Source organism: Agelaius phoeniceus, chromosome 4 (assembly GCF_051311805.1).
Source record: "Agelaius phoeniceus isolate bAgePho1 chromosome 4, bAgePho1.hap1, whole genome shotgun sequence".
Lineage (NCBI taxonomy): Eukaryota > Metazoa > Chordata > Aves > Passeriformes > Icteridae > Agelaius > Agelaius phoeniceus.
The window spans coordinates 30,588,589-30,615,579 of record NC_135268.1 but is presented as its reverse complement, the minus strand read 5'-3'; the positions used below and the strand labels follow the sequence as shown (position 1 = coordinate 30,615,579).

General features: G+C 38.6%; 1 protein-coding gene across 3 annotated transcripts in view; it reads left to right on the top strand.

Annotated features, from left to right (window-relative positions):
• Positions 1–26,991, top strand: part of SH3D19 (SH3 domain containing 19) — an 82,185-nt gene that overhangs the window by 36,709 nt on the left and 18,485 nt on the right. Inside the window, exons 3-9 of one of the 3 annotated variants that reach the window (XM_077177205.1) lie at positions 3,178–3,218; positions 9,267–9,307; positions 10,204–10,246; positions 11,524–11,671; positions 11,902–12,103; positions 12,710–13,702; positions 24,493–24,600. In XM_077177205.1, the coding sequence (XP_077033320.1) occupies positions 9,292–9,307; positions 10,204–10,246; positions 11,524–11,671; positions 11,902–12,103; positions 12,710–13,702; positions 24,493–24,600 (1,510 nt within the window). In that variant the 5' untranslated portion in view covers positions 3,178–3,218; positions 9,267–9,291. The remainder of the gene's footprint in view (positions 1–3,177; positions 3,219–9,266; positions 9,308–10,203; positions 10,247–11,523; positions 11,672–11,901; positions 12,104–12,709; positions 13,703–24,492; positions 24,601–26,991) is intronic. The other 2 variants (XM_077177203.1, XM_077177204.1) reach the window with 2 other exon arrangements.

Below are 26,991 nucleotides of genomic sequence, written 5' to 3'. Positions count from 1 at the left end.
GGTGCAATGTGAGTTTTGAGGAGCTGGCAGGGGAAGCTTATCAAAGCTATTGCCTTCGCTGGAAATGAAACCACGTTTGTGATTTAAATTAACAGTTAGCAAGGTCTAAAATAAGTGTGCAGATGTCAGAGGAGTTGCTCTGGTTGTTCAGTACTTCCTGCTAGAAGATGGGGGGGGCGTGGGTTGGATGGCTAGTTTGCATCTTTACTTATTCCATATTAGATATGACTCTGGTGTTGTTCCTGATGTTTATGAGATTCTTTAATACTTTGGAACTTCCTGCTCTCTGCATGGTTTTCTTCCAGCAATGTGAGTTTGAACTTCGCTTGTGTACATTGCAGGGTGGCACAGGAGCTGCTGTCTCCCATCCCCACAGCTAGTTACTGTCACACTGTCCCCTCAGGACTTCTCATGTAGTTGTGGGGGAGTCACATTTTGGATGGATTAATATTTCCTTGCCATGTGCATTTATGAGGATTTTTTTTTTTTTGCCTTCTGGTTCATTGCTGTGCCTTATGAACAGGAGGAGGAGGTGGGAAAGAGGTAAGAGCCATGCAGTACAGTAATTGCTGCAGCTCCTACCTCATCAAATAGGAGAATTAAATTCGATTTGGTTATGTTAATTATTTGGATGGCTTGAGAGAAAACATGTCATTAACCGTGGAGCAGAGGAGGTTATTAGTAACCTTATCACTTCTCTCTTTGCAACACAGAATAAGAGACCAGGAATTGCTTCCTATGGAGCAGGGATGGGTAGGCTCAGCATAAGGTATGGGTAAAATCACCAGCTTCCCCAAGAACAGCATCTTATTTAAATTACTGGGGTTTAGTATATAAGGAAGTTATGAAGTTTGCAATTCCTTTACAGGGCTCCATGGGGAAAAAAAAATAATGTGTCTACTGTCATTTCCATGTTTTTAAAGGGTTTAAATAATTGTAAGCTAGATGTTACTCAAACTCTCCTGGGGGTAGGAAATGTAGTGCTTTGCCAGAAGGTTGTTGATGAGTGACTTCTTAATGGAAAGTGGAAAAGAAAAACTGTCTTCTAATAGCTTGTTTTGTCTGTGAGCTCATAAATTTTCTTATACAACCATGTTATACTGGGTTCTAAATTAGAGATAGTTGTATATTTGGGCTGCCTTGCTGCCCTTTGTATATCCATTCTTCAACTTCAGTAGGTTGGTTTCATGAGAAGTTTTACTTCTTTGTTCTTTGCATTTTGATTTTAAAAATGTTTTCTATGTATCCTTTTGGTCCTCAAGCTGTATGGAAAGCTTGACATTGTGTCTACGTGACGACTCCTATGATTTCCAGCCAAAAGTACTTGCTTTCATATAAAAGTGTTTATCAGATTTTGACGCAAATTGCAATGCGTTAAAGGGCTTTTGCCAGTGGAAGAAAGAACTTGTTCCTTTTTGTTCTCACTCATACTTGAATGTGCATACTTCATAGATTTCCTAATTTCTGCCTATGAAACTTAGGTAAATCCTGAATTCGTAGTTTAGAAAGTTACTGCTGCTCCAGGAGATTTTAGATTTATGTTACCAGACTTCAGTCTCCTTCCTGTCTGATAATAAATATGATCAAAACCCTAAAGATTGTAGTTATTCAGAAAAATGAAAGCAAAATTAAAGCTTCAAAAATGAACATCCAAAAGAAAGAGACTTGAGATACAAGGAGCTAAGAAAAGAGTCCAGGGTACAGCTGTGAGGAACACACAACTAAAAGTGTTTCTTAAAGATAAGGCTGTATTTTGATGGCACACTTTGAAGAAAAACTAGAACCCTTTTCTGCTAAAAATGCACAGTGAAATGACTGATAGAAATGTTTTCTAAAGCAGCTTTGCGAGCAGTGTGGATTGGGGCCAAGCCACATTTGAACTGTTTCTGAAACCAGACAAATAGGCATTGTTTATCCTAGACTAGCCAGACTGTTTCAGAAAACAGTTCAGTCAGAGCAACATTCATTTCTAGTCTTAATTAGTTTCCAGAATGACTGTAGAGGGAGGACGTTTTTTATCCACATCCTTTTTGACTGTCTCTTTTCTTCTCTCCTCCAAATCCCCCCACTCTTCATCGCACTGGAGTAATTGCAGCCATCCTGTGCATGTGGAGCTAAACTGAGCCCTGACAGAGTCGGTGTGCTGCACGAGAGCAGACTCAAAATGCTAATGCACTCCCTGTACTAACATTCTTGCTCAGAATGGTGGAGTCTGGTGCTGGAATGTTTCTGGAAAAGACTTGATTAGTATACCTTTGTTTTGTTGTTAAGATATTGTATTAATTTAAACCAGATACAGTCTATTTATTTTCAGCCTTTAAAAAGTCCATTGAGCTTCTCACCAATAAATATTCTTTATCTCTTGCGTTTAAAAGAGAAAAAAGAGAAAAAACCCTCTCTTCTGAACTGATTGGTTGGTTGGTTCGTTTGTGTTGTTTTAATTCCTCTGTAGCTTAGCACAAAGTGGAAGAATTCTAATACCGTGTTCTTCAAATTTCAGCATTTCTGAAAGTGATAATCCCAAATTAGATTTGATTTTTACCTGCAAAAATAGTAGGGACTGCTGTATCTCTTAAATAGAACATTCAGAAGAGAGGCATCAGAAACCCTAGTCTTACTAAGAAAACAGATGAGTTGGCAAAAGGAAACATTTTTCTGTCCCTGCGTATCAACAAATATTTGGTCGTGTTGTCTTCCTAACCCCACCCACCAAGTTATTACTGAAAAATGTTATCTCAACTGGAAGGGAAGACAAGTTGTTAAGTAATTGTTAAAAATATTTAGCAAAGGGTTGTAGGTTTTTACTTCACTGTGTAAGTTTTATTTATTTATGATAATATAAGTCATTCAATACTTGCAATCTGTAAATATGCACGCCCACATAAGACAGAATGTGAACTTCAAGACAGAATTGAGAGACATAATGGATTTAATAATTGGCTTTCTATCTTTGCAGAGTTTTGAAGCCAAACTGTAACCTGGTTTTCATTAAAAGGGGTTGGGTATGGTTGTATAGTCCAGGAGTTTTGGACAAATTTCTGTAAGATAACAGCGCAGGGGAAAAAACAGGCTTGGAAAACCCTTTACAATATATGGGGAATTTTTGTGTGATGTTACTTAATTGTTTTCTCTTTGAGACATTAACCATGTTTTAATAATTCTTTTTTCTTCAATAAGCCAAGGACCCTTGTCATCCATAAGAGCGGCAATCAAGAGATGTAAGTTTACTTTTCCTTTTTGAGAACTGTAATGTTGTAAGATTGCTACATCTTTATTTTTAGTAACTGTTTAACTCGGTATGCAAAAACAAAGTAGCTGTAAATAAGTCAGCAGTAAGCTGAGGGGCTGTAATTTCTTTCTCTCTTTCTTTCTAGACCATCTTTTTGTTCCTTCTTTCCAGTTGCTAACATTTTCTTATTTATGCACTAATGCATCTGTGCACAGATGTGATCCTTCTCTGAAAAGCTTGGGTTAGATGTGCCAAATTTTTAGTTTGTTTGACAAAATAGAAGATTTTGAATAGCAGAGTTCTCTACAGAACTGTAGAAATATGCAGCAACTGCTTATTCACTGTACTGGGGACAGAATTAGACTCCTATACTGGGCTTGTTTTGGAAAAGGAAAGATTGTTTATAAATCTTGAATGAAAGTCCAAACTCTTCTTCCCTGATTTCAGCATTTAAGTCCTTCTCCCCTTTCCCTACTCATGATGTTTCCCGGCAGACAGTTTCTTTAGATGCACCTTTCAAAGTATTTTATGCTGTTACTTTCTTCCCCTTTTCAGTTTTATTTGTTTTCAGTCCATGACTTTTAATTTCATATTAATGAAACAACCCTCAGGACTCTGCTATGGGGAAAAATAAATTAGTGTATGTAGTACTGATTTGTTTCTCCTGCACATATTAGTCAGGGACTCATTAGTGTGGATTAGATTGGTGGTAGTGAAAGGGCATCATAAAAGCTTTACTCAGAGTTAGTCTGCATGATGCTGTCCTTAAAATGCAGCACTTAATTTGTGCTGTTGCTGCCATGGATGGAAACTGGAAAACAGAGAGCACCAGATCACAGGGGGCCTTTTGCGGTGGAGTCAGAAATTGATTCAGACTGCCTAAGCCCCAGTACCTTGCCAAACTGAGAAATCATCTACGAGATCATTAAGCATTTGATATCTATGTTTTTGAAAATGCAGTAGCAAGTGATTCTTTATTTTGAGGCATAATCACATAAAAATCCAGTCAAGAAGCTGTGGCTCGTGGTACCTACTTATTTAACATGTGAATAACTATGATGAAATATAAATACCATGTGAATTATTCAGATAATAAGCTAGCAAAATAACATCCATGTATGTAGCAAGGCATTGTTTATGAAGCTATAGTTTTTTGTATGCCATTACCCAGTGCTGTTAGGATGGACCTATATTACAATGGACACTGAATAATTCCTAACTCCCCTTGCCAATAATCTGGAAAAAGTATGGTAATCTCTGGACAAGTGTATTTTCCTAACAGAGTTAGAAATCTGTCTTTCTTAATCCCTGATTCTTTGAGCTCTTACTCTCAGATTTGGAAGAAACATGATAAGTATGTACAGGGTTTCAACTTATCCACCTGTGGACAATGCTGTATATCATTTTGTTTTGATAAGTCTCTCCATTTCTTGTGGCCAGAGAGAAAGAGGGTTTATTTTCCTTTGGCGCCCTGACCACAACTCCAGATAGAACCATGGTGCCATTTTCAGTTCTTTGACTGCTCCACAGGATTCAGAAAAGTGAGTCCAGTGTAACCTGAAGGAAGCAAGCATGTGAACATGAGATTTGCTCAGGAGTAATCTTTTGATCTCAACTCTTAAAAAGTTACCCCAGGATCTTTAATGATGGTCTCAGGCCTGGACACACCACTCTTATCTAGCTCCCACTGAAATCAGTGAAACTGTTTCCATTGATGCCAGCACAGCAAGGTGCACAAGAATGACAAAGAAAGGGGAAAGAGGCAAGCCAAATGCTGCAGCAGTGGGACAAAGAGGAACTGTGTTTTCACTCACTTCTCCATGCTTCCAGACCAGGCTGTTGTTGGGAAGCAGGGCTACAGAAGCAAGTCTCTTATCCTAAAATGTTGGAAGAACCTGTCGGCTTGTTCTATTCTCACTCTGTCCTAAATAAATACATGGCTGAATGAAGGATGTGTAACAGCTTGTATGCACTCTGAAGCTGTGGCTTTCCATTTGGCAGTTTTGCAGCCATTTTTGGCTGTGGGTTTTGTTTGTTTTTCATTTTATTTGTTTTGCTTGGGGGCTTCCTAGGCTCTTTTGGCTCCCACTTTTTCCCAACCAGATCAATTCCATGACCTCATTCTCTTCCCCATCTGCACAAACATTTGGGCTGGCATAATGCAGGGAATGGTGCAGAGACAGGAACATACAAGGCAAGGAAAGGTGTAGAAATGAGTGAAGTGCCTTCATAAATCATGATTGTCAAATTTGAGTAAAACTACAGGGTGTAGCTACAAAGATTTAATTCAGCAGCAGTGCCAGCCTCTACGGTGCCTAACAGTCAGATTGGCTGTGAAAAACATATAGAGGACTACCCTGGGGGTGGGAAGAGGAATCCCTGTAACCCCCCTGGGTTATTATTTTATCAGTTCCCTCCCTGAAGTTGCACAGAGAAGCACTGGAGACAGGAAACAGAGGCAGGAAAGAGACTGCTGTTGGGGGTGGCATTTTCCTTCCCCTGTGCTGCTGGTGGTCTGAGCCCAAGGTAAGCAAGTTCAGGGAGGTAAAGCGAGACAAAAACTTAAGAGACAGTGGTTATGTTTTTATCACTGTGAACTCGCTGTGGAGTCACATAAGTGCTAGTGTTCACTCAAAGGGAATCAAAAATCCATGTTTGGAAGGGGAATTGGGCATCACCATCTCTTTAGCTACGTTCAGGCATTAAATCAGCCCAGCTGCAATGTCAGACAGTCTAATATTTCCTTGAGGTGCCTGGAAACAGAACCAGAAAAGGAGCAAGACCTCCCCCTTGTGCCAAGAAACAGTTTGGGAGAAATCTTTCTTGTTGCAGAGATGCATGAAAAATTCCAATTAGTTTGAACCTCTTCATCTTTTCTTCACAGCCATTTCATACAGAAATAGTCTAACCAGATATTGGGTGAAATCAAGGCTCTTTTTTCTGGTGTTGGCTTGAGGATTATCTGATCATTTTAGTGTTCCCTCAAGAAGAATCTCTGCAGTCATGTAACACCTTTGATATTTCAAAGACCACAAGCATGGCCTCTTCAGAACTTTCAATTTTTCAAACTGCATTACTTTGTAGGTAAGGGAGGGAGTGTTTGCCCACTCTTGAGGCTTTTCTTGAAATACTGTAATGAATAACCTTTTTTCCTAATCATCTATATAATGAAACAAATGAGTTCTTAGTCTAATAGTCTCCATATTTCATAGGTTTGGAAGAAATGTCTAACCTGGTTTTAGAAAGCATTGAAAGAAGGTGTGTTTTTAAATATTAGCACATGTCCTTGTTGGAGAAAGGCTTGGCCTTTTTGAGGCTATCTTTTTAATCTTTGAGGCTATCTTTCCAATCTTTAATCTTTAAAATTAAACTTGCTTTTAAAACACTCTGACAAAACTGTTCAATATTTCATACAGTTTTGCTAATGGAAGCACACAGATATTGTTATGCAGTGCCCACAACAGAACCTTATCTTTGAGCAGATCCTTAAAAGGTTGCCCAAAAGATGGTAATTTCTAGCCCAGCTGTCTTCTAAAGGCTCAAATCTGCATGTCAGACTTTTGTTGCCACCAGCTTGTCTGTAGCATCGAAGTTTATGGGTTTGAGGTATAAATGGTGGTTGTACTTACACAGGCATTTTGATCCCAAAGCTTAAAATGCTCCCTGCACCATATGCATGTATTTCAAATACAAATGACATACTAAGTGCACTTGAAAAGTAGGACCCTGAGAAGAAACAGTAGAGGAAAAAATTTGAAACATAAGTATGCAGCACAGATAGGATACCCTTTGCCTCCACACGTTTAAAAATAATTGGGAAAGCCCACTAAATAGTTCTTCTAAGAAATATGTACAAATGAGGAATCTATAAGTCACTGATCTGCCCTCTATTTAGAGTATTACCATTAGTCTTTTATGCTGTACAAGGTTAAACACATTTAGATGCCTCATTGACACTGGCTAATAAAGTGCCTCATTGACACTAATAGAAATAAATACTGACAATGGTATGAGTTGATTTGACTTTTTTTCCCCCCCACAAGACCAATAAAATTCTAAGATGAATAAGTGAGTGTTTTATGCACTGATATTTTCCTCTCCTTCCCCTTCTGAAGCTGCTTTGCTTGTTTTATTTACATACCCCTAAGCATAAGCTTCTGGAAATGTTAGTGATTCTTACCCTGAGCAATTCTTATTGTTGAAGTTGAGAAACCAACTGTTTTCAGTTGTCAGTGTATAAAGCATTGCTGAAATACATTTCCATTGACTCCCCTGATGGAAGAGAGGTTTTTTAAATCTTAAAACTCTCATAATTTGAAATCTGTATTTTTCTGGTGGAAAAATGAATAGTATGCTTTTTCAAGACAATCCACAAAGGGAAAGAAGAATGGACTTAAAGGCTCAAAAGACCACAAGGCTAGAAAAATGACTGCAGGTTTTTTCTTGTGTTTTTTTAAGTCAGGTATATACTATATTTTAACAGTTCATGTCTTCTTTCATGCACTTTTTAATTTAAATTAATTTCTTAGAAACAGTGAAGGAATAAAAGCTGTGCAAGTCTGGGGACAAGGATTATTTAGAAAGTTTGTATTTTCTTTTCCCTGGCATTTGTGGAATACCTGAGAACAGAAGATGCAGTAGCTTTCATCTCTGTTTCTCCTGTGGATTTAAATACTCTTAAGAGCTTCCAAAACAAAACATGTTCTAAAAGTGTGGTTGTAAAATAATGTGACAGCAAAAGTAGAGGAGATGTTGACAGAAGAAGGGAAGACCTTTGTCAGTGTCATTAAAAAATAAATGCTTATATTAAATGTTTATATACACATGGAAGTAACTTGATTCCATTAATGCTTGAGATATTTTTTTTCCAGAAAAATGAGTACATTCTGAAAATAGTTGTCTTAAGGAGACTTGTTTATATATTTATATATCAACTAGTAAAGTTATTTTTATATAAATATTTTAAATGTGTTGTTTTCCAGAGGGTTTGTTTACTTGAATTTTGGAGCTTGATGGATTGCATAGATACCTCACTAGATTTTTTTTTGCCTATGTTAAGAAAGGAAAAAGGTCTTTCAGGCTTTTTTAGGTTTTTCCTGTTAAATAAATAGAAGCATTTTGATAAATACAAGCACATTTAGAGTCTCACAGGATGAAAGAGCTTGTAGAATTTATCCAGAAATTAAGAAATAGTGAAGTAAGGTGGCAGGTTTATCAATTCAGTTTTACATTCCTCTTTAATTAGCTTTTATTTCTCCTGCCTTTATCATTGGAATTGGGCTATAACCCAAGCAGATGTATTGACCACATTTACCAAAAGAACACTTTCTTCTGTCATCTTCACAAAAGTGATCTTGGATTTGATTGGTTTGAGTCAGTTTGGGTTTTTTTTCCCAACATATGTGTTAGATCAGTGCTATGTTGAGATTTCTGAAGAAGAAGATGAAGGTGAAGTGTTTATTTACTTAGTCAGACAATTTTTACAGAACTGATTTAGATGTGAAATAATTTGAGGTATGCCTCTTGCTGGGATCGACCTGCCTGCCCATACCTCTGTGGTAGGGGATCCCAACTTCTTTGCACCTGTACCAAGTCCTCAGTGTAAATTATTATTTTTGGAGGGGAGAAAAGGCAGACCCAAATAAACAAAGATTTTAAACTAGAAAAAACATTCAAAGAGATTTGATTTCCCTCTCCTCGTTCCCACTGTGTTTACTTGCTGAGCCATACAGTGGACATTTCCATGTTCAGTTATATTCTTCATGGTTAATTTATTGCAAGGAAAACTTCTAAGCAGCCACTGTTAAAACTGGCATGCGACTAGAAATAAAATATACTTTTATTTTCATTTTTTAGGAAATAAAAAAGTGAAATAGTGTTGTGAATAGACATTACAGTTATCCCCTTACAACACTGGCACATGCACTATCCTTGCATGACTAACCCCTTTGATCATGGCTTCTGGCACTCTGAAGCCTTGGTTTGTTGTCCTTTACCTCCTCTTTGTCTTCTGTAACCCCTTCTTTTTTTCCTCTAGCACTCATGAATAGTGCACATCCAAAATGCCCTGTCGAAGAGGTATGTCTGACACAACACTCTGCAGCTCTCCAATCAAGTATGCTTTGCTGATTTTGGCTAATGATGCTGTCATGTTGCACAATAACAGATCCTACCACTTCCTTAAATTGCACTTGCTGTGCAAAAAATTTTTCCTTTGGATAATTTGTTTTTCTGTCTAAAGAAATCCAAATGAAAATGCAATGTGGCCATTGAAAAAAAATATTTGAATGTAAATATGGCAAAACCAGAAAAATTAAGAGGTCAGGATTTGCTTATTTTATGTAACTTAAAACACGTGGTTTGGAAAAAAAACAGTTTCTGACTCTTAATCCACAAGTGATTTAAACTTTAGCAAATATCTAGCTGGGAACATTTAGTATTTTCTTTTTGCATGAAGGAGAGTGAAATATCTTTTTAGGTTCTGTGCCTTAGTACCTTTCCCTTCTATAAAACAAACAGAAAGAGACATTAAATAAGATTGAAGAGCACATCTCAGAAATTATTCATTAAAAGGAAAAGCCTGCTATGTTTAACACTTCCTTTTGTTTAATCCATGTATCATTTTAATGAAAGGAAAAGAAGTTTCAACTCTTGGTTTCCCACAATGCAGAATATAGGAAGGTATGGAAATGAAGAAGACAGGGGAAAGGACCATCTCTCTTGGTGGTAACTTGGACATAGAGAGACTTTAAATGATTATGAAACTCCCCTCTGACTATTTTAAAAACTTCTCATATTTAATACAAATATTTTTTTTAACCTTGGCCAGTCTTAAAATCTGGGATTTAGGATCACATGCTTTATGTTCTGCATTTCATTGATAGTGGATTGGTAAGGGCTCTGCTAGTATCCTCATATTGCTGTGACAGTATATTTTAACCTCTTCAAAACTTTTGTTTCCTTTCTTTAAATAGCTTCTCGGACCTCTAGCCATAGTGATCAACAGAGAGATAGAAGGTATGATGCTCTTATTTATATTGCAATTAGGTGTTACTGTAAACCTCGTTAAATTGTGTCACAGTATTACTTTTTATGGCTTTCTCCTCTAGTTTATTTTTTTCCTTGTCTCAATCCTTAGTATGTTTAGAGTAGACTTGGAAAAAAAATAGAACTACTTTGATTTTTAAGCACGATAGGTTAAGAGTTTGAGGAATTCTCTCATCAACTTTTGTATGTGTCCTCAAAAGGAGAATGCAACCAACCATCAAACCTCTGCAGAGTTGTTTTATTTTCCTGACATCTATGTACGGGATCACTTCACAACGAAAATAAGCACACTTTCAAGCCTCCTTTCAGGTTCTCAAAGGGTATTGAGAAAGGAGGTCACCAACCTGGATGGCTGGTGAACTGAGTCTGCCATTATTTTAGATGTGAAGGAACTGTACCCTTCTTTTTAAAATTGTTTTTAAAATAGTTTTAAAAGTTATGCTTCTGCAGCTTTTTTTCTGTCAGGAGATCGAAGCTTCTGTAAGCAGATGCTTTATCTACTCACAAAAGTCGCTTTTCAAAGTGGAAGTTTTGTGAGATTCTGGATGGAGCAGTGGTGCTGCAGGGACTGTGGCCTGGGAGCACAGGCCACTCCTGCAGCTGATGCTCTGAAAAGGCAGGTACAGTGATAAACCAGGGGTGCTACCTGTGATAAACCAGGGGTGCTACCTGTGATAAACCAGGGGTGCTACCTGTGACTCCTTCACTCTCATGGAAGGCTCTGTAGTACTGGGTGACGGAAGCAGATAGGGCCTGTCCCAAAGGCCTTGTGAGGCTTGCTCTGCCCCACTTCAGCATCCTGGAAGGCTTCCCTTGGGGTCTGAGGGTACACAAGTTTTTAGGTATCCAGCCAAGAAGCAGTTTTAACTGCCCTGCTGTTTTCAGATGGTAGCTGGCTAAGGACAAACACATGATTAGTTCTCATTATCCCATGAAGACTAAGACTTCTGCCATCTAATTGAGTTACACTTGTATTTAAGTACTTTAAGCATCTAAATTATTTCACTGAAGCCAGTAAACCTACTTTTTGGCTAAGGCATTTAATTAGGGGTTTTGAATGGAAGCCTAAGTGTTTGTTAGCAAGGTCAGGTAAGTTGCTTTGAAATCATGGAAAAACACCTTTAGGTAAATAAAAAACAACTGAGCTATTTTTATTTCCCATTCTGGGAAAACCTTGGGCTGTTATACTTTAAAAGAACTATTTGTAAATGTTTTAGGTAATTATTCCCCTTTGCCTTCATTTCCAGGCGTCCTGAAATCACAATAGTTGCTGCTGAACCCCTCCGGCCATCCTCCTGGTTTCCAGGTGCAAGTCCTGTCACTCCTCAAGGATTAGGATTCCCTTCTGCTTCATCTCATGCTCAGTGGAGGAGAAATGAGCATCTTCCAGCTGAGGTGAGTGTGAATTTACATGAGACATTTTTTGATTTACAAAGGTAAAAAGCTCGTTAGGTTAGACAAGAACAATTTTTGCTTGCTCAGACTTTTATCACATTGAATAGAAGACTATGACAATGTTCTTTTCCTATGTATATGTTAATTTAGTATTTTTAAATTCATATGCCAATTTTTTTTTAAAGTACCATATCTGGATGTAGCTTAATATTTATCTCTCTATTTTGTAGCTTCCGCCATCGTACGAGCAGGTGATAAAAGAAATCAATCAAGTGCAAGTCAATACAACAAATAACAATAATGCTGCTGCTCCCAGACATACCACTACTTCTGCAACACAAACTGACTTTCCAGAGGAACTAATCAGCCATTTGCCAGGAAGTAATGTAAAAACTAGTGTGCCTACACACTGGGAATCTGCAGGCTGTCGAGGTGAGACTGTTTTGGGTTTCTCTGTGATGAAAAACTTGCTCTGTCTTCTGAAGATGCACTTTATTGTTGGTCTGTGCAGCATGTAACAGGAATAACAGTTAAATTTCTGTGAATTATTACTACTGTAAATTTCTGTAAAAATCCTTTCTTCTGAAAAGCTACTATTGCATCCAGAATATCATTAAATCTTGAAAGTTTTGTTCAATTGAATCAAAATGACAGTCAGAACTTTGGGGCCATAGGAACTCAAATATCTTATCAAAATAGCAGCACTTCATAAATTTAGACTGAAAAGTGTGCTAACCAAGTTAGGGAATCTACTGTACTCTTCTTTGGTCTGGATTTTGTTTGAATGCCTCTTAATGCTGCAAGTTAACAGGAGCTTTTGAACTCAACTTGTAGATACCATGCATTTCAGCAATCTTCAGCTTATTCCTAAATTTTGTATATTTTTCCATTCATCTTTTAGGAACAGAACTGTATTTTTACAAGCACTAGTAGAGTTCTCAATGAAAGCCATCATGTTTACCATCCTGATGGCAGTCAAGAAATAACACAAATTAAACGTTCTGGAACAGATAAGTAAAACCTTTTATTTTCTGTTAGCAGGGCAGAGTCCTCTTAAACCTCCTAGGCCTCCTGCAACTCTTCTGAGTAAGTCTCCTGCAGAAAATGAGAATTCTTTAATAGTCTTTGAAAATCCTGAAGGTCAGAGGTGCCAAGAAAATCCCAATGCTGTGATATGTCCTGTGCCAAAGCCAAGATCAAGAAGCAATCTCAGACCTGTGGTCAAAAGTACTGAAAGTAAGATAGACAGTGGAGAAGAAGTGAACCAGTCTAATGCAAAACAGCAGCAACCTCCAATTCAGCAGTCACCTCTTCTGGATGAAGAGAGCTTACTAGACAATCACTTGGTGATGGACAGCATGAGTACAGAAAGGAGCCAAAATAGTATTGTTTCAAGGATCAAAGTTTTTGAATCCCAAGGCACTAATGATACCTCAGGATTATCGAAAAAGCCAGAAATTGCCCCTCGTTCATTTGTTCCAAGATCTGTTACCACTAAGAAGCCAGTGATTGCTCCAAAGCCAGGGGTAGGCAGAGTTTCAGAAGAGTGGGATGCATGGACTGAAAGCAAATCAACACCTTCCAAGGAATTGCAGCCTGAGATAGGTGGGAGCAGTGTTGTAACCAAACCTGAACTGCCAAAGAAGCCAAAACCCAGCCTTGTTAAAAGTAGCAGTAGTGATTTTCTTGATGCAAGGAGTGGATCAGTTGCAGAAAACAGTGATGGACAAAAGAGATTTCCTGTTCCTGCTCCAAGGCCTCTTGTTCCTAAGAAGTCATGTTACTCAGAAAATCCTGCCCCTTCTTTGGCCTCACTAAAACCAGTTACTGCTCCTCCACGGCCTTCTGTATCTGCCCAAGACAAGGTTTTAAAGTCTCTGGGGGATTTATCCCCTGCAGCCAACTCCCCAGCACCTGCTTTACAAAATAAACTAGATGTGGAAGGAGACCTGATCAGTTTTGATGATGATGTTTTGCCCCTAAGTCCGGCCTGTGTAGTTAAAGATAGCATCAGTTCTGAAGCAGCAGCAGGTAAGAAGAAAATTTTTTTAAACTGTCACTATGGTTATTCTTTGCAGGTGCATCCTGTGTGAGTTACAGCTACCTGTCTTGTTGGGGTTTATGTGTGTGTAAGAAATCTTTGGTTTTCTGTTATGCCAAGGTCACTATGAAATTACATGGATTTTAAGACTTAGGAGATTTCAAGGCTATATGTATCTCAGAACTTGTCTGCTGGATATATTATGTGATTACTAAAATAATGATAAAAGACTTGATCTTATATGCTAGATGTCGCCTCCAGAATGTGTAACAGTTCTCTCTGGGGAACTTGGGACAGTGTATCTCTCACCATCTGATGTGACTCATTTATGTGAGTGCCTCAAGGTCTGTAGTGGAAACCTGGTCATCTGAAGAAGGAGCAGTGTTTGTGGCATATAGGAGCACTCATGATCAAACATACTGGGGTGGTCTGTCCATCTCACCAATGCCTACGTATTTTCTCTGTTCTATCTTTCTGTCTTGTCATGTGACAGCATTCTTGTAACATAGTTTCAGCTTCAGGGTTTTTTAATAAATGAAAATAATTAATTCATGTGGACAGATCAATTACTATAACTACATTCCTTCCATAAACCTTGTTTGATACTATTAGACACTTGGGGTCAATTTTTTTTAGTTCTGTTTTTAGGTAGTTTAAGACACAGCTGGGTGTTGGGCTGTCATTACATTTTATTGCAATAGGTTTTGCCCTCTTAATATTCAATATGTCTGGTTTAGTTCACCAGCCCCATTCCAGTCTAGGGAGAGTTCAGTTATAAAGTAGAGGGTGTGTCATACAAAAGGCTTGTTTAAGGGAGTGGCTAGGACTTGAATTTTTTTTTTTTTTTTTGTTAGCCTCATCTATTAGGTTTGCGTGGCCAGAGTTTGATACTGGGGGGCTACAGGGTGGCTTTTCTGAGAAGCTGCCAGAAGCTTCCCCCATGTCTGACAGGGTGGGAAGGATCCCATGCTGAAGTAGGGGAAGAGTGTTGAAGTCCTCCCCTGAAGAGGACTGAGTGGCAGAGACAAGGTGTGATGAACTGACCACAGCCCATGTCTTCATCCCCCTGTGCTGCTTCAGGGAGGAGGTGAGAAAATTGCAAGTGGAGCTGAGACTGGAAAGAAGGGAGGGGCGGGAGTAGGTGTTGTTAAGATTTGGATTTATTTCTCATTACCCTTCTCTGATTTGACTGATAATAAAGTGAAGTAATGTTTCCCCAAGTCAAATCTGTTTTGCCATGATGGCAGCTAGTGAGTGATCTCTCCCTGCTCGTATCTTGATCCAAGAGCATTTTGTTACATATTCTCCCCCTGTTCATTGGAGGAGTGGAGTGATAGAGTAGCTTTGGGGGGCACCTGACATCCAGCCAGGGTTTATCATCTTAACTTTCACAAAAGAGAGGTGTAGGTGTTGTGTAGTTGTCACGGCAAATCAGTATTAATGATTATTAACAAATGCAATTTCTTCACAGTTTGTAAATTATATTGACAGATGAAGTTCCAATTTGTTATTGTTTCTCCTCTGTATTGTCATAAAAGCCTCAAGGCAGATGTATAAAGTTCCCTTAAAGTTTTAAATTGTTAAGATTGTTATGTACAGACATACAGTTCTCAGGAGAGCTTATGTAAGCCAGGAAAATAAGGCAACAAAAGATCCTGCAGGAGAGGTGATTATTTCAACATGGATACAAGTCCATTTTTTCTTCGGCTGATAGATTCCAGGAACATGGCAAAAATGTCCCCAAAACTGAAAGGAGGTAGCAGTACAGGGTGACTGGAGAGGTGTTTTGTACTTATGTGAAGGAAATGTATGCCTGATGGTGTCTAGGTGGGAAAATGATCATTGTGTCTGGAGACTGGAGTAATGGAATACACCCTGTACATGTGGATGGTTTTAGAGGAAATGCCATTTAGGGTAAAACTTTTGTAGTTTCAGTCACTTTATTTTGATTAATAGAGGTAGCTAATAGAAGGAAAATGTACCTGTTCTATGTAGTAGGCAAGAAAAGAGACTATTTACATTTTGAAAATGTATAAAAAGGAAAATCATATTTTAGCTGTGTACCTTAAAAGACAGACTTGCCCACAACCTAGAAAAAATATAAAACATTAATTCTTCCATTAAATCAGAGGTTGAATGATCACAAAGGAAAATCACCTGAGAAAAACAGCTTTCATGATGAAGTGATAAGAGTGTTGTTCTTACTCTTTCTGTTTGGTGTCCTAGGTGTTGTTCTTCATTTAATTAACAAGAAAATGCTTTCCATCCTTGTGGCTAACAAAAGAATTATTCATAGAATAGTTTCCTTACTTCTTAAGTCACCTGCCCGTGATTTTATTCATTCAATAAAATGTCATCTGTGTTGCAATCCCTTCTTGTCCACTAAAGAGAAAAAGATATGGCAGCATTACCACTTTATTACACTGCAAAATTAGGACTGATTCCAGATTTTTGCTGGCATTTTTGAGCTCAAGATGATATCCTGTAGCCTGGATAACTAATACTCTGCAGTGTCCTGATAGAGCATCCACAAGAACAACACTGGCTCTCTGAAAATGAGGCAACACAGAGCACTAACACTAGCTATTTCTCATGTTCCCATAGGAACAGCTTAGGGATTTGCAAGATGAATCCATGGTAAAATGTTTTGTGAAGGCAGGAAGAGAAGCTCTAATCTTGCTCCCAGTTCCCCAGACCTTTGCATTTCTTAGATATTTGTCATTGTCATTACTTAGCAAAATGACAGTGCTCTGCTTGTTGTTATGGCAACCCTAGGAAAGGAAGGCAGCTTTTATGCAGTGGCATTGGAAGCCAAGCACCAACATCTTGTTTGTCAGAGAGCAGCATTACATTGCATATTGCAGTGTTACCAGAGCTTCATTTTGTCTGGAGCAGCACGGCTGTGTTAGGCCAATGTAAACAGAACTGCAGGGATCAATCCCTGCTGCTGCTGGCTCCTGCTGTGAAAGGAGGAAGGGGAAATGTTCAGTGATGATGAGGAGGGTGCAGAAGGCAGAAGTTGAAGTGAGCATATGAATGAGAAGGTAAAATAAGCAAAGCAAAGTTCAGAGTCTTCACAGCAGTTTAGTTGACTGATGTAAGACATCAGCTTCCTCTAACAGAAGGCTAACACCGCCACAGCAAGTGAAAGATATTTGAATACTGTGTGTCTGCTAAGATCAACAGTGTTGGCAGCAAACCACTCTGGTTTCACCTGTCTAAATGTCAGTGTTTAACTGGTAGTTCAACCACCAAAACTAGCTGAATGATTCAAGTTTACCTCAAGCAATCCTGTGAGATTTGTCAGTGTTTGACAGCATCTCCAGCAGCACAGCTGTTACTTGAGTGAGTTTACCCTTATCCAAACATCAATAGTTTTCTCCTTGTCCTACCTATATGAAGAGGGGAATCATTCTGGTGCAAATACAGATTCTGGATACTGAGATTTCTTTTAAAGCTTTCAGCATCCACTCAGACTTGGAGTCTGTGGGAGCTTTGGAAGCTTCAAAATTCAGAGGGGAATTGTGACAGAATCTTGCAGCCAACTCATGATGCTGGCCCAAGGGAAGTGCTAGGAGGGAGAAGTCAGGAATGACAGATCTGTAGAACTACTTTGTCATCGCCCAAAACTGTTTTAAGTGCTATACTTTTGGACTCAAAGGCTAATGTTGAAAGCCATTTATGTCCTAATGAAATTACTTCTATTTAAGTCAGTCATTTAGAATGTGAAGGCATCTGTTTGGGACTCTACACCTTTTGTTTCTAATGCTTTGATGATAGTTGTGGTATTTTGGATCATCTGGGTTACCTCTGCATTTCTTTTATGGCTGATAACAGGAACTTACGCAGTTCCTGGTGGTTAAAAGTTTTGGTAATGTATCAGGTGGACTCAATTCTCACTTACCATTTTTACAAGGCTTGGAAATTAAATCCTAGTGCAAGTTTAGCTGTGTAAATTTCACGGCTTCAGAAGACTCATGATTTTTACCTGTAACTTGTATTAGTTGCTATGTCAAAGCATGTAGTGGACCTGCTTGCTAAAAGTTATGAGAGTATGTTTTGGACAAAGAAGATCAGATTATGGTTCATTTAGAGCACACATTTAAATTAAAACTTGGAGGTGATATTGCTGCAATGTTTTTGTTCCTTTTCTCATGTGGGGAGCTCTTCTCTGTTCTCCCTTCTCTCTGGAGCAGCATATAATTCACTGATTGCTCTGTGCCTGACATAGCAGAACTCGATTTAAACCAGATGCTTTGAAAAGTAGTTCAGAGAGTGCCTTACCTTGCCAGCAGGAGACAGCCCTCATTTTGATATCTTCATTACATTCAGGTCCAACAGTAGTGAGGCTACTGCATTTCTTAATTGTCTTATCTGTATAACTACTTTATCATAGTATAAAGGTTCATTTCTGTCTCTCCTGAGAAAAAATATCCAACTAAAGCAATGCTGCTATTCATTTATATGTATTGTTGCTTCCTGTGGCATGAATGGTGGCACTTGTGTGACATTATAGACAATTCAGAAAAACTGCTGCTTGAGTAACTCCAGATTTCTCTGCTGTGGCGATATTGCCCAGCTGCTTGATTTTAATTGCTTCCTCAGGACGGAAAAGAAAAAAAGGGAAAAAAAAAAGGAAATACTTCTGACTGGTAGATTAGTCCAGACATATCATCAAAATAATGCAGCTTCTCTTAGGGTTCAGCAGTGTTTCTGATGACTCTTATTGTGGTTATTTTCAAGACACCTGTCTCCTTTTTTACTTACTGACAAATTATCACCCCAGAAAAGAGTGAGCTGTCTCATCCATTTTAATCTGCTCTTTGGCATTAAACCCTGTAAAAACAGTTTTACGTGAGGACATGCTGCTGTTGGAGATTGGGGGCTGTGCTGTGTCCTGTTGTTCTGCTGCAAGGTTGACAGTCTCCAGGAAAAGTGATAAGAAGCATCCATTAACTCTTCAGTCACTACAGATGCTTGCCTAGTGGACATAAATTGGAGCCTTCAAGGACTTTGAAAGTTGGTATGGGAGAGGGCCTTATATCTAGGCTCAGGAAACAAATAAGGTTTTAAAATCATAGCTACATAATAGATGTGTAGCCCTTTAGGTTGTCAAAGGCAAATTAATTTGGTTTGAGTTCCAGGTCTATAGATACTGTGAAGTAACACACAAGTAATAATGTTCTTAATAAGATCTGTCTTCTCTGATAATTAAATCTGTTTATTTTACAGTATTTAAAATACAGATATTCTTTGTTCACAAAGTTTGTCAAAGAACAACAAAATGCTTATTTAAAAGAAAATGTTTTTTAAAAAGCCCCTTTTTTTTTGCTGAAAGCATGTGAGGTTCTTGTAAGAGAGTAGATAGATATTTTAAACAACATTATAAATTACCTTGCCCTTCACATTTTCAGTTAAAAAAAAAATATTTTTTGTGTCTGACTGCTTTCCATTACCTGCTTTGGAAATTTCCAGCTTGCCTGTTTTGGGGCACTTCAATCTCTTGTCAATAGAAAATCATTTATTTACCTGGCAAGAATGGACAAGGCTGTGTTTCTTAATCTTCAGGGCAATTTGGGGGTATATTTTCTTGGTCACCCATTGTATGTCCAAATACCTCCTGGTGTCTAATTTTTGAAGTCAGACCAAGTTCCACAACCAATTTCTAGCAACATGCCCTCACAGCTGACCTGTTCTGGGCAGGAGGTTTGATCAGAGACCTCCTGAAGGCTCTTGCAATCTGAACTATCCTAGTCTTAGATCAGCTAGCAAACTAGATCTGTGAGAGAGGAGTAGCCTCCCAACTCTCCCATAATAGCTTGTGCTGGTGTGCACAGTAGTTTTGTGCCAAAGGCAGTGTAATTTCCATCACCTTTACTAGTACAGATGAACAATGAACCAAATGGTTACACTTTTAGATACACACAGGTGTAAAGTATGGGCATTCCCCCTCTCACTTCCAGAGAGAAAAAGCTCAGAAAAGGTCCATCTCTATCTCTCTATAGGTACAAGTAGTTTATGTGTGTCATTTTCTACCCCATTAATGCTTTTATTACCATTAAATATTACAAAAGTCCAAGAAGTTTTGCTATTCTAGTGGTAGATTTTATCTGCTCTCCAGCTTTCTTACTACATGGATGAGATTTAAGTGCTCAGTTAAGGGCAGCTTGCATTTTCAGCAAGTACATTTAAGTCAAATCTTCTGTGGCATGTCTTGGCAAATTTTTTCTGTACAGAGAATACAAAACTATATACTTTACAGAGAATACAAAACTATATAGTTTATTTTTGTGCAGTTTTGTCACACTGGTGGCTAGGCTCTTTCTAGCAGATTTGCTTGCCTCTCCTCCAGTTTTAAGTCTGAAGCATACTAAGTCTCCTCCCAAATGATACTGCATTCCTGTTGTTTGAGTGAGCTGGTCTAGTCTCCTAGTGTTGAGAGAATACCAAGAAGCCTGAGTGTCACCTGAGCTTACTTTCAGGGTCTGCACAGACCAGATGCTGAAAGAACATGCATCCCATTGTCTCTCTTTTTTTTCTTTTCTTTTTTTTTTTTAATTTTCCAGTCTCTTAAAAGTTGCAGTCATGGCCAGATCGTGACAATGTTCCATGCAGAGGGAGCTGCAAATTGCATATTTTGTGAAAGGTGGTGTAGTCCATATTATTCTCTGTGTCAGAAATCCATTTCTGAAAACAGTGAACTGTTAATTTTCTTGATGAAAAATACTGTGGAAAGCAGATTGGTAAAATCACTGATGCTGGAATGTAGATTCCATACCTGTCTAATACATCTCTCTGTTGTTGTAAATAGGTTGAGATTTAAAATGTCTGAGTGAACATCAGACTTTTGGCATTTCACAGTGTTTCTTGGGCATAAGCCCCACTTTTTGAGGTGTTACCTGTCAGGTTTCCATTGACTCTCTGGCTGTATTACTATGAGGGGCCTGTTGTTGAGAATTTTCCCCCAAGAATGGGTTGATTATGCTTCCATAAACACCAGAGTGCTTTCACAGGGCTTGGTTTTAATAAAACCAGTTGTTGATGAGGTCTGTTCCTGTTCTCTGTTCCTGGAAGACTCTGGTGACAATGCTGTTATGTGTGAAGGGAATGTGGGAGTTTTGCCTTTAACAGCTGATTTAGGTTTTTAAATTAAACCTTGAAAGTGGACACAGTTGCATACTTCTGTACTGGCAAGTGTAATATCAGCATCCACACCTTCGTACTCCATTGTTCTCATGTGTACTGAGTACTTCTTGCAGGACTGAGCATCTTCACAACAGATTGTACTATCTGGGCTTTTAGCCTTCCACTTACTGTTTGTTTGGAGATTCCCCTAATTGCTACTGAGGTATCCCCATCTTACTACCTCTCACTTAAGGACTATCAGTAAATATTTCAGGAAGATACCCATCTATCCTTCTTGCATGGGCAAGATCTACTACTTCTTCTGTAACCTCATTTTTCATTTTAAACAAGGGTGGTGTATGTGAATGGGAGGTAAAAGATTGTTTCTCCAAAATTAAAAGAAAGGAGATTATGTATGGTTTATTAGAATACACAGCTTGCATTTGTCTTTCCTTCCAACAGGCACAGTAATACATGTTATCACATAACCCTTTGAAACAGAAGCTCTAGAAAAATGAGACTAAGGAAGCCACAGATTTTAAGCACTGTTGTAAAACTTTAATAAAAAAATCAGTAGAAGTCTGTTGATATGTCTTATGAAAAATTACTTGCAGATTAATTTCCTTGAGCTGAGAAGCTTTAAATGAGTACATTAACAATTCTGTTTTCACACCTCCATGAATTATGCTCAAATGATGCCCAATTGTTGTTAAACAACATAAAAATTTGATATGTTGTCAGTCCCATTGCACAAAGCAGCACAGTCATTTTCTCAGCCAATTTCTGCTGCAAGCCCAGCACTGGGGAATGGAATAACACAAACAAGGTAATGAGTTTTAAACTAATTATGAGGTGACAACAGTATAATTGAACATAAGATAATGAGTGGAAAACTAATGTTCATCAAATGGTTTTCTCAGCCTTAGAAATTGCTTTTCTCAGACTTAAAAATTGTCAGATGTATTGATGTAGAGACCTCTGCCAACTGCTGAATGGTCAAGAAAACTTTCTATGCATGCAGTGATTAACTGCTGACAAACAGCAATTTTTTACAATTTTAAATCTTTAAATTTACAGAACTTTGATTGTTTGAGATATTTGGAGCATTTCCACTTGGTCTCTCAGTGTTTATATTTTCATGAGATGGAGGCTTTGGAAAACTGTTTCCTCGTTTTTCATGCAGAACTTCCTTCACCTTTGCAGAACCTTACCCTGAGAGGTGCTTTGTGTGCCAGAGTGTTCCTTATGGTCATGCTGTGTCAAGGAGCCCATGACTTAGCCCTGCTCACCTTTCCTCTGCTCATCCCGTGTCTCCAGCTTCCCTTTAGGCAAATGCAGTTTTGAGGCCTTGCTGCCTCCCCAGGGTCACTCCTCAAGTCTGATGTAGAGTTGCCAGATAACTGAAAGAGAACAAAGCCCAATTTCAGGGTTTGGGGTTTTTTTCAGCTGCACTTAAAGTCACTCTAAACACCAGCAAGATTTGATAAATCTTCAGGATTTTTTTAATGTGATTCAAATGTTAGCATTGTAGCTAGCAGATGGAGATTTAAAATAGTAAAAGAATATTGCAGGCTTGCTCCAGTGGTGGGATTTTGATTCCTTATAATGACTGTACTTCCAGAATGCTTCTACCCCACTTGTGGTCTGTGTTTTCAAGTCCTCTACAAAAACTCTTGCTGTGATGCAGTTTTCAGTGAAGAGACCCAAACCCTCTACCCTCATGTGCCAATCCATAACTTGAACAAAATGTTGTTTCACCCTTACATTCTAAAGCATTATGTGTTGCCCATACCTAATTTCCAGGTGCAGTGGAAATCTTTGGGCACAATGTGATGGAGCCATCTTTTGTCTATATGGTAACAGAATTTATTTTTAACTGTAGCCTGTATACCTTTATCTGTAGACAAATTGCTGACCTGCCATGATCCTTTGTACCTGGAGTGTACAGTCCCAGCTTTTGTACAAGCATCCTGACAGAAGGAATTGATTTGCTTGATTCCTGATTAAAATGAGATCTGAAGGCAGCCGGGTGGGTTTCTGGGGAACCTGTAGGCAGGTTGGCTTTAAGAGAGGCCGTGGCACAAATCCACACAGCACAGCCATACGGGCTGGATCTGCCTGTGAAGAAAGCCCTAAGCAAGGGGCTGGTGGGAGGTGGACATCTGAGCAGGGTGATGTGGCATGCATGGGCCCTGTGGCATGTTGTCCCTGCTGTTGTGACAGCTGCACACTGGCAGCAGGAGCTGGGGGCACTGCCAGGGGGGCTGATGGCAGATGCACTGGCAAGGGGGAGCTGTGGCCAGCTCACCATGAGTGGTGTGCATGTGGGAGGGCATGAGGTTGTTCTTAAATAAATATTGCATTTCTGGACTTTCTTAAATCTTATGTGAATTGCCAGGCACAGATATGTAGTGTCTTGCTCAGATTGGATTGTATTGTTCAAAATTTTCCATAAGAAATCATGACTTCATATGACATAACAGTTTTTTCTAAGTGTTGAAGATAAAATTTTATCAAACACAAATTTTTCCAACTTTATCAGGAAGTATGGCAGTAGTTTTGGGAAAGGGTATGCTTTTATTAAAGTCATGATGAATTCAAAGAGATGCCCTGCATCTTTCTTCTCTTGGACTATGACACTCCATAAATAACATTTCATTGAGCTACACATCTAAAAAGGCCAGCAGAAGAGATCAGACTCGATTGTTGTGGCTATGAATGTGTGTCAGATTTATCACCTAGAGTCCTTCTCCAGTTTCTACTCTACACTTTTATGATACTGTTAAGCATTGCCATTTTACTGCAGAATTTGATAATGTCAGACAAAGAAGTAGCAGTTGTTAAGAAGAAAGAAGTATTGCTCTTTGACATGAAGGTCTACTTGAGAAAGAACACAGTAATTTGGTCTTTATTTATGTACTAGTATTTTTAGAGCTGTCTTCTACATGCACCTATGTTCCTATGCCTGTTAATAAGAGACCAGTGTTTAAGGTAATGAAGCATGAGAAACATTGCTCCTGTCTTACCAGTGGAATGCTTGGGCAGGCTTGTAGAGGAATGAGTGATACAGGCAGGGGCAGAGCTCAGGCACAACTCTCCTTGGTGTGAACCACCATGGGAACTGGTTTATAACCAACAAAATTATGCAGAATCTTCAGAAGAATTAGTTGTTCTACAGCAAGGACGTATTGTAATCAGTAGTAGTTAAATGTTGTATGTTTTCAGTAGGTATTTTATCTGCTGCAGTGCTGATGGTTTAGCTTTGACAAGATTGCATTGATTAAAACTTTTCAGTGAATGTTTTCACATCTATGTCAGTGCATTAGATCAGGTGCTTTGTAAACATTTCCCTAAAGCCATTCTGATTTCAGGTCCCTTTTACCAAGCAATGCAGTTCCACTTGTTCAGTGGCTCATATAATTCCAGAAGGTATCTGGAGCATGTTTATGTTAAGTCAGCTATGAAAGCAGATGTACAAAGAAGAGCTGTTACTTACAAAGAGCTGGCTGTGCTAGTTGCATCAGCCTGATCTATCTATTTTTATTACTGTATTGAGTGTGAAATTTAAATACCCTTAATAATGAAAGCAATATTTGGTAAGATTTGTGTTCAACAAATAAGCATTAAAGATGCTGGGTTTTTTTTCTCCTTTTAGATCCGTTTCAGTTCCTTACCAAAAGTGAACCTGCCAAGGAGCAGACGGCTCAGCCAGCTTTGGCTCGGAAACCCACTGTAATCCGAATCCCAGCTAAACCCGGGAAATGTGAGTTCTTCTCCCAAATGTCTGAGAAATGTGTTAGAAAACCATTTCAACTGGGGCTTAAGTGATTTGCTGTTTAGTAGCTAAAACCAGCTGCCAGAGGAATTCCATGGCATGGTTTGACAAGTCAGAGGAGCCAGCCCTGAGGGCTGGGGTGGGAGGCAGAGGTAAATGAGTGTTCCACTCTTCCTCCTGCATCACTGGGCTCCCTCCCTGGAGTTTGATGTCTCAAACCTGATGGAGCTAATGCATATCAGAGGTGAAACTGTATGTAAGGGGCAGATCTACAGGCTGGAAAGGAAGACTTGGAGGAGACCCTTGCAGCAGAAGCAACCTTGTTTTGTCTGCTACGAGAGCTGAACCTTTGGCCTAACTGACCTTTAGTGCTGCTCCCAAGCTTCCTTGTAAAAAGAAAAACATTGGTGCGTTAAACTTTCCTTCAAATACAACTTGGTTGGGATGTTTAGCATAGTTTTCATCATTTAAATCAAAACGTTCCTTTGATCCTTGCTAGTTTTGAAATCTGTGGCCATTTAAGCAAGAATGTTTAGGTAGCAGTTTAAGGGAATAAAAAAAGGCATGTGAGAATAGGGATGCAAAAACCTTATGTGTTCAATTTTGCGTCAGGGTCCTGACTGTAGTTTTCTGAGAGTCACTGCATTCCTAAAGCCTGCCACCTCTAATCTTTTACAGCTTTACAAATGACACTGACAGCATCTCAGAGTGGAAATTTATCAATGAGCCACAAGGTCTTTGTGTTGGTCTTTGTATGCTGGAGTGTGTACTTGCAGAATTCTGTTTGGCTTTATCTTTGATCCTCAGAGCTTAGGGAAAAATGTCAAAAGATAGCTCTTAAAACTCATGTTTCAAAATCATGTTTTGCCACATTTAGTAGGTGTACAGTCAACTTGTGGAAACTGTATGGCCAGGTGGTATTTCTCATAGTAGTTTCACTCGTTATTTCCCATCTCCCCCGTCATCAACCCACTGTTAAAATACTCAATTTTCTTTTCCCCTGCATGTGTAAGAAATGCAGTGGAAATTATTAAAAATGCAGAGAAGACTGGAGATAAAGCTGTGAGGAAAAATCTTTCTGTTAATACCTGATTAAAAAGAAAAGTTTTTTTCAATTGGAAGAATATGTTTATGAACTACTGAAAAGGAACTATGACATAATTCTTCTCTATAAAGGAAATTTTAATTACAATTAAAACTAAAATTAAACAAAAAGCCAACCAACTACCTGACTTTTTTTTCTTTTTCCTTTTTTTTTCGAGATGGATACCCTTTTGAACTTGTAGATAACTGGGCTCTTGCTGCTCTCTAGTGGTAATTGAAATTTCCACAAAGGGCTGCCGGTCCTGTATTTAGCTACAAACAGCAGGAGGTTGTGAAGGACTGCCTGCCTTATGGGAATCAGTGGTTGGAAGATTAATGGGATAGAGGGAACAGAAGCATATTCCAAGAAAGCAGAGTAGCCTTTTGTCAAACAGGAGCTGCTGCAGAAATGTAACCTGTTAAAAGTTAAAAGAGGAGAACAGTACAACTGGGCCAAAGTAAAAATTGATATATAGAGTTTACATTGTAAAGGGGCCACATAATCTCAGTACAGGTGAGTCTTGTGCCATCTTGTTTATTGAGGAGATAAATTCTGTCAGGAACCAGGAAAAACTGAAAAGCCCCAGTAACAAACAAAAAAAAAATAACACAAAATTTTAAAACCCTCCAAAACCAGCCCACCCAGCACTACCAAAAAGGGGACAGAGCTGCTTAAGAATTTGATCTCCAGTGAAGTTTTCAATTAGGACTAGCATTTTTGTTGAGATGTGGTCAGAAAGGAAACATTAAAGTTCCACTGCAGTTATTACACTTAGAAATCACTGAAAATAACATCTGCCTTCTAGTTCTTGGGGATTTTTTTTTTTTGTTTGTTCTTCTAGTTCCTTTAATTCTGACTTTAAAATGAGTAAGGGAGAGGAAATTTGGCTATCCGTGTATATAGCAGGATTGGAATTGGTAAATAAATATTTTATGCTTTTTTATCAGTAAGACATGATAAAAAAAGATTTCTTTTGGTACTGCCAGGTATTGGTTTTACTTTTCATCCACTGTAGTACCTTAGAAAAGTGATGAACTTTTTTTCCCTGTGCCTGGTCACTGCCAACTGCCCCGTGCCTGGTCACTGTAACTGTGAGCTTCTCCTAAGAATTGAACTGATCCATTGAACTGAACTGACTCATTTTTAAACATCACAGCAGTGTTTTACATAACAGTAATGCCACAAAAGTGTTGAAAATAAACAACACTGCTCTTTTCTATGTGTTGTTTCTTCGTTGAGAGTAATTTTCGTAAAATGAGCAACTGTTTTGTTTTGAATAGCATCTCTCCTCCTTT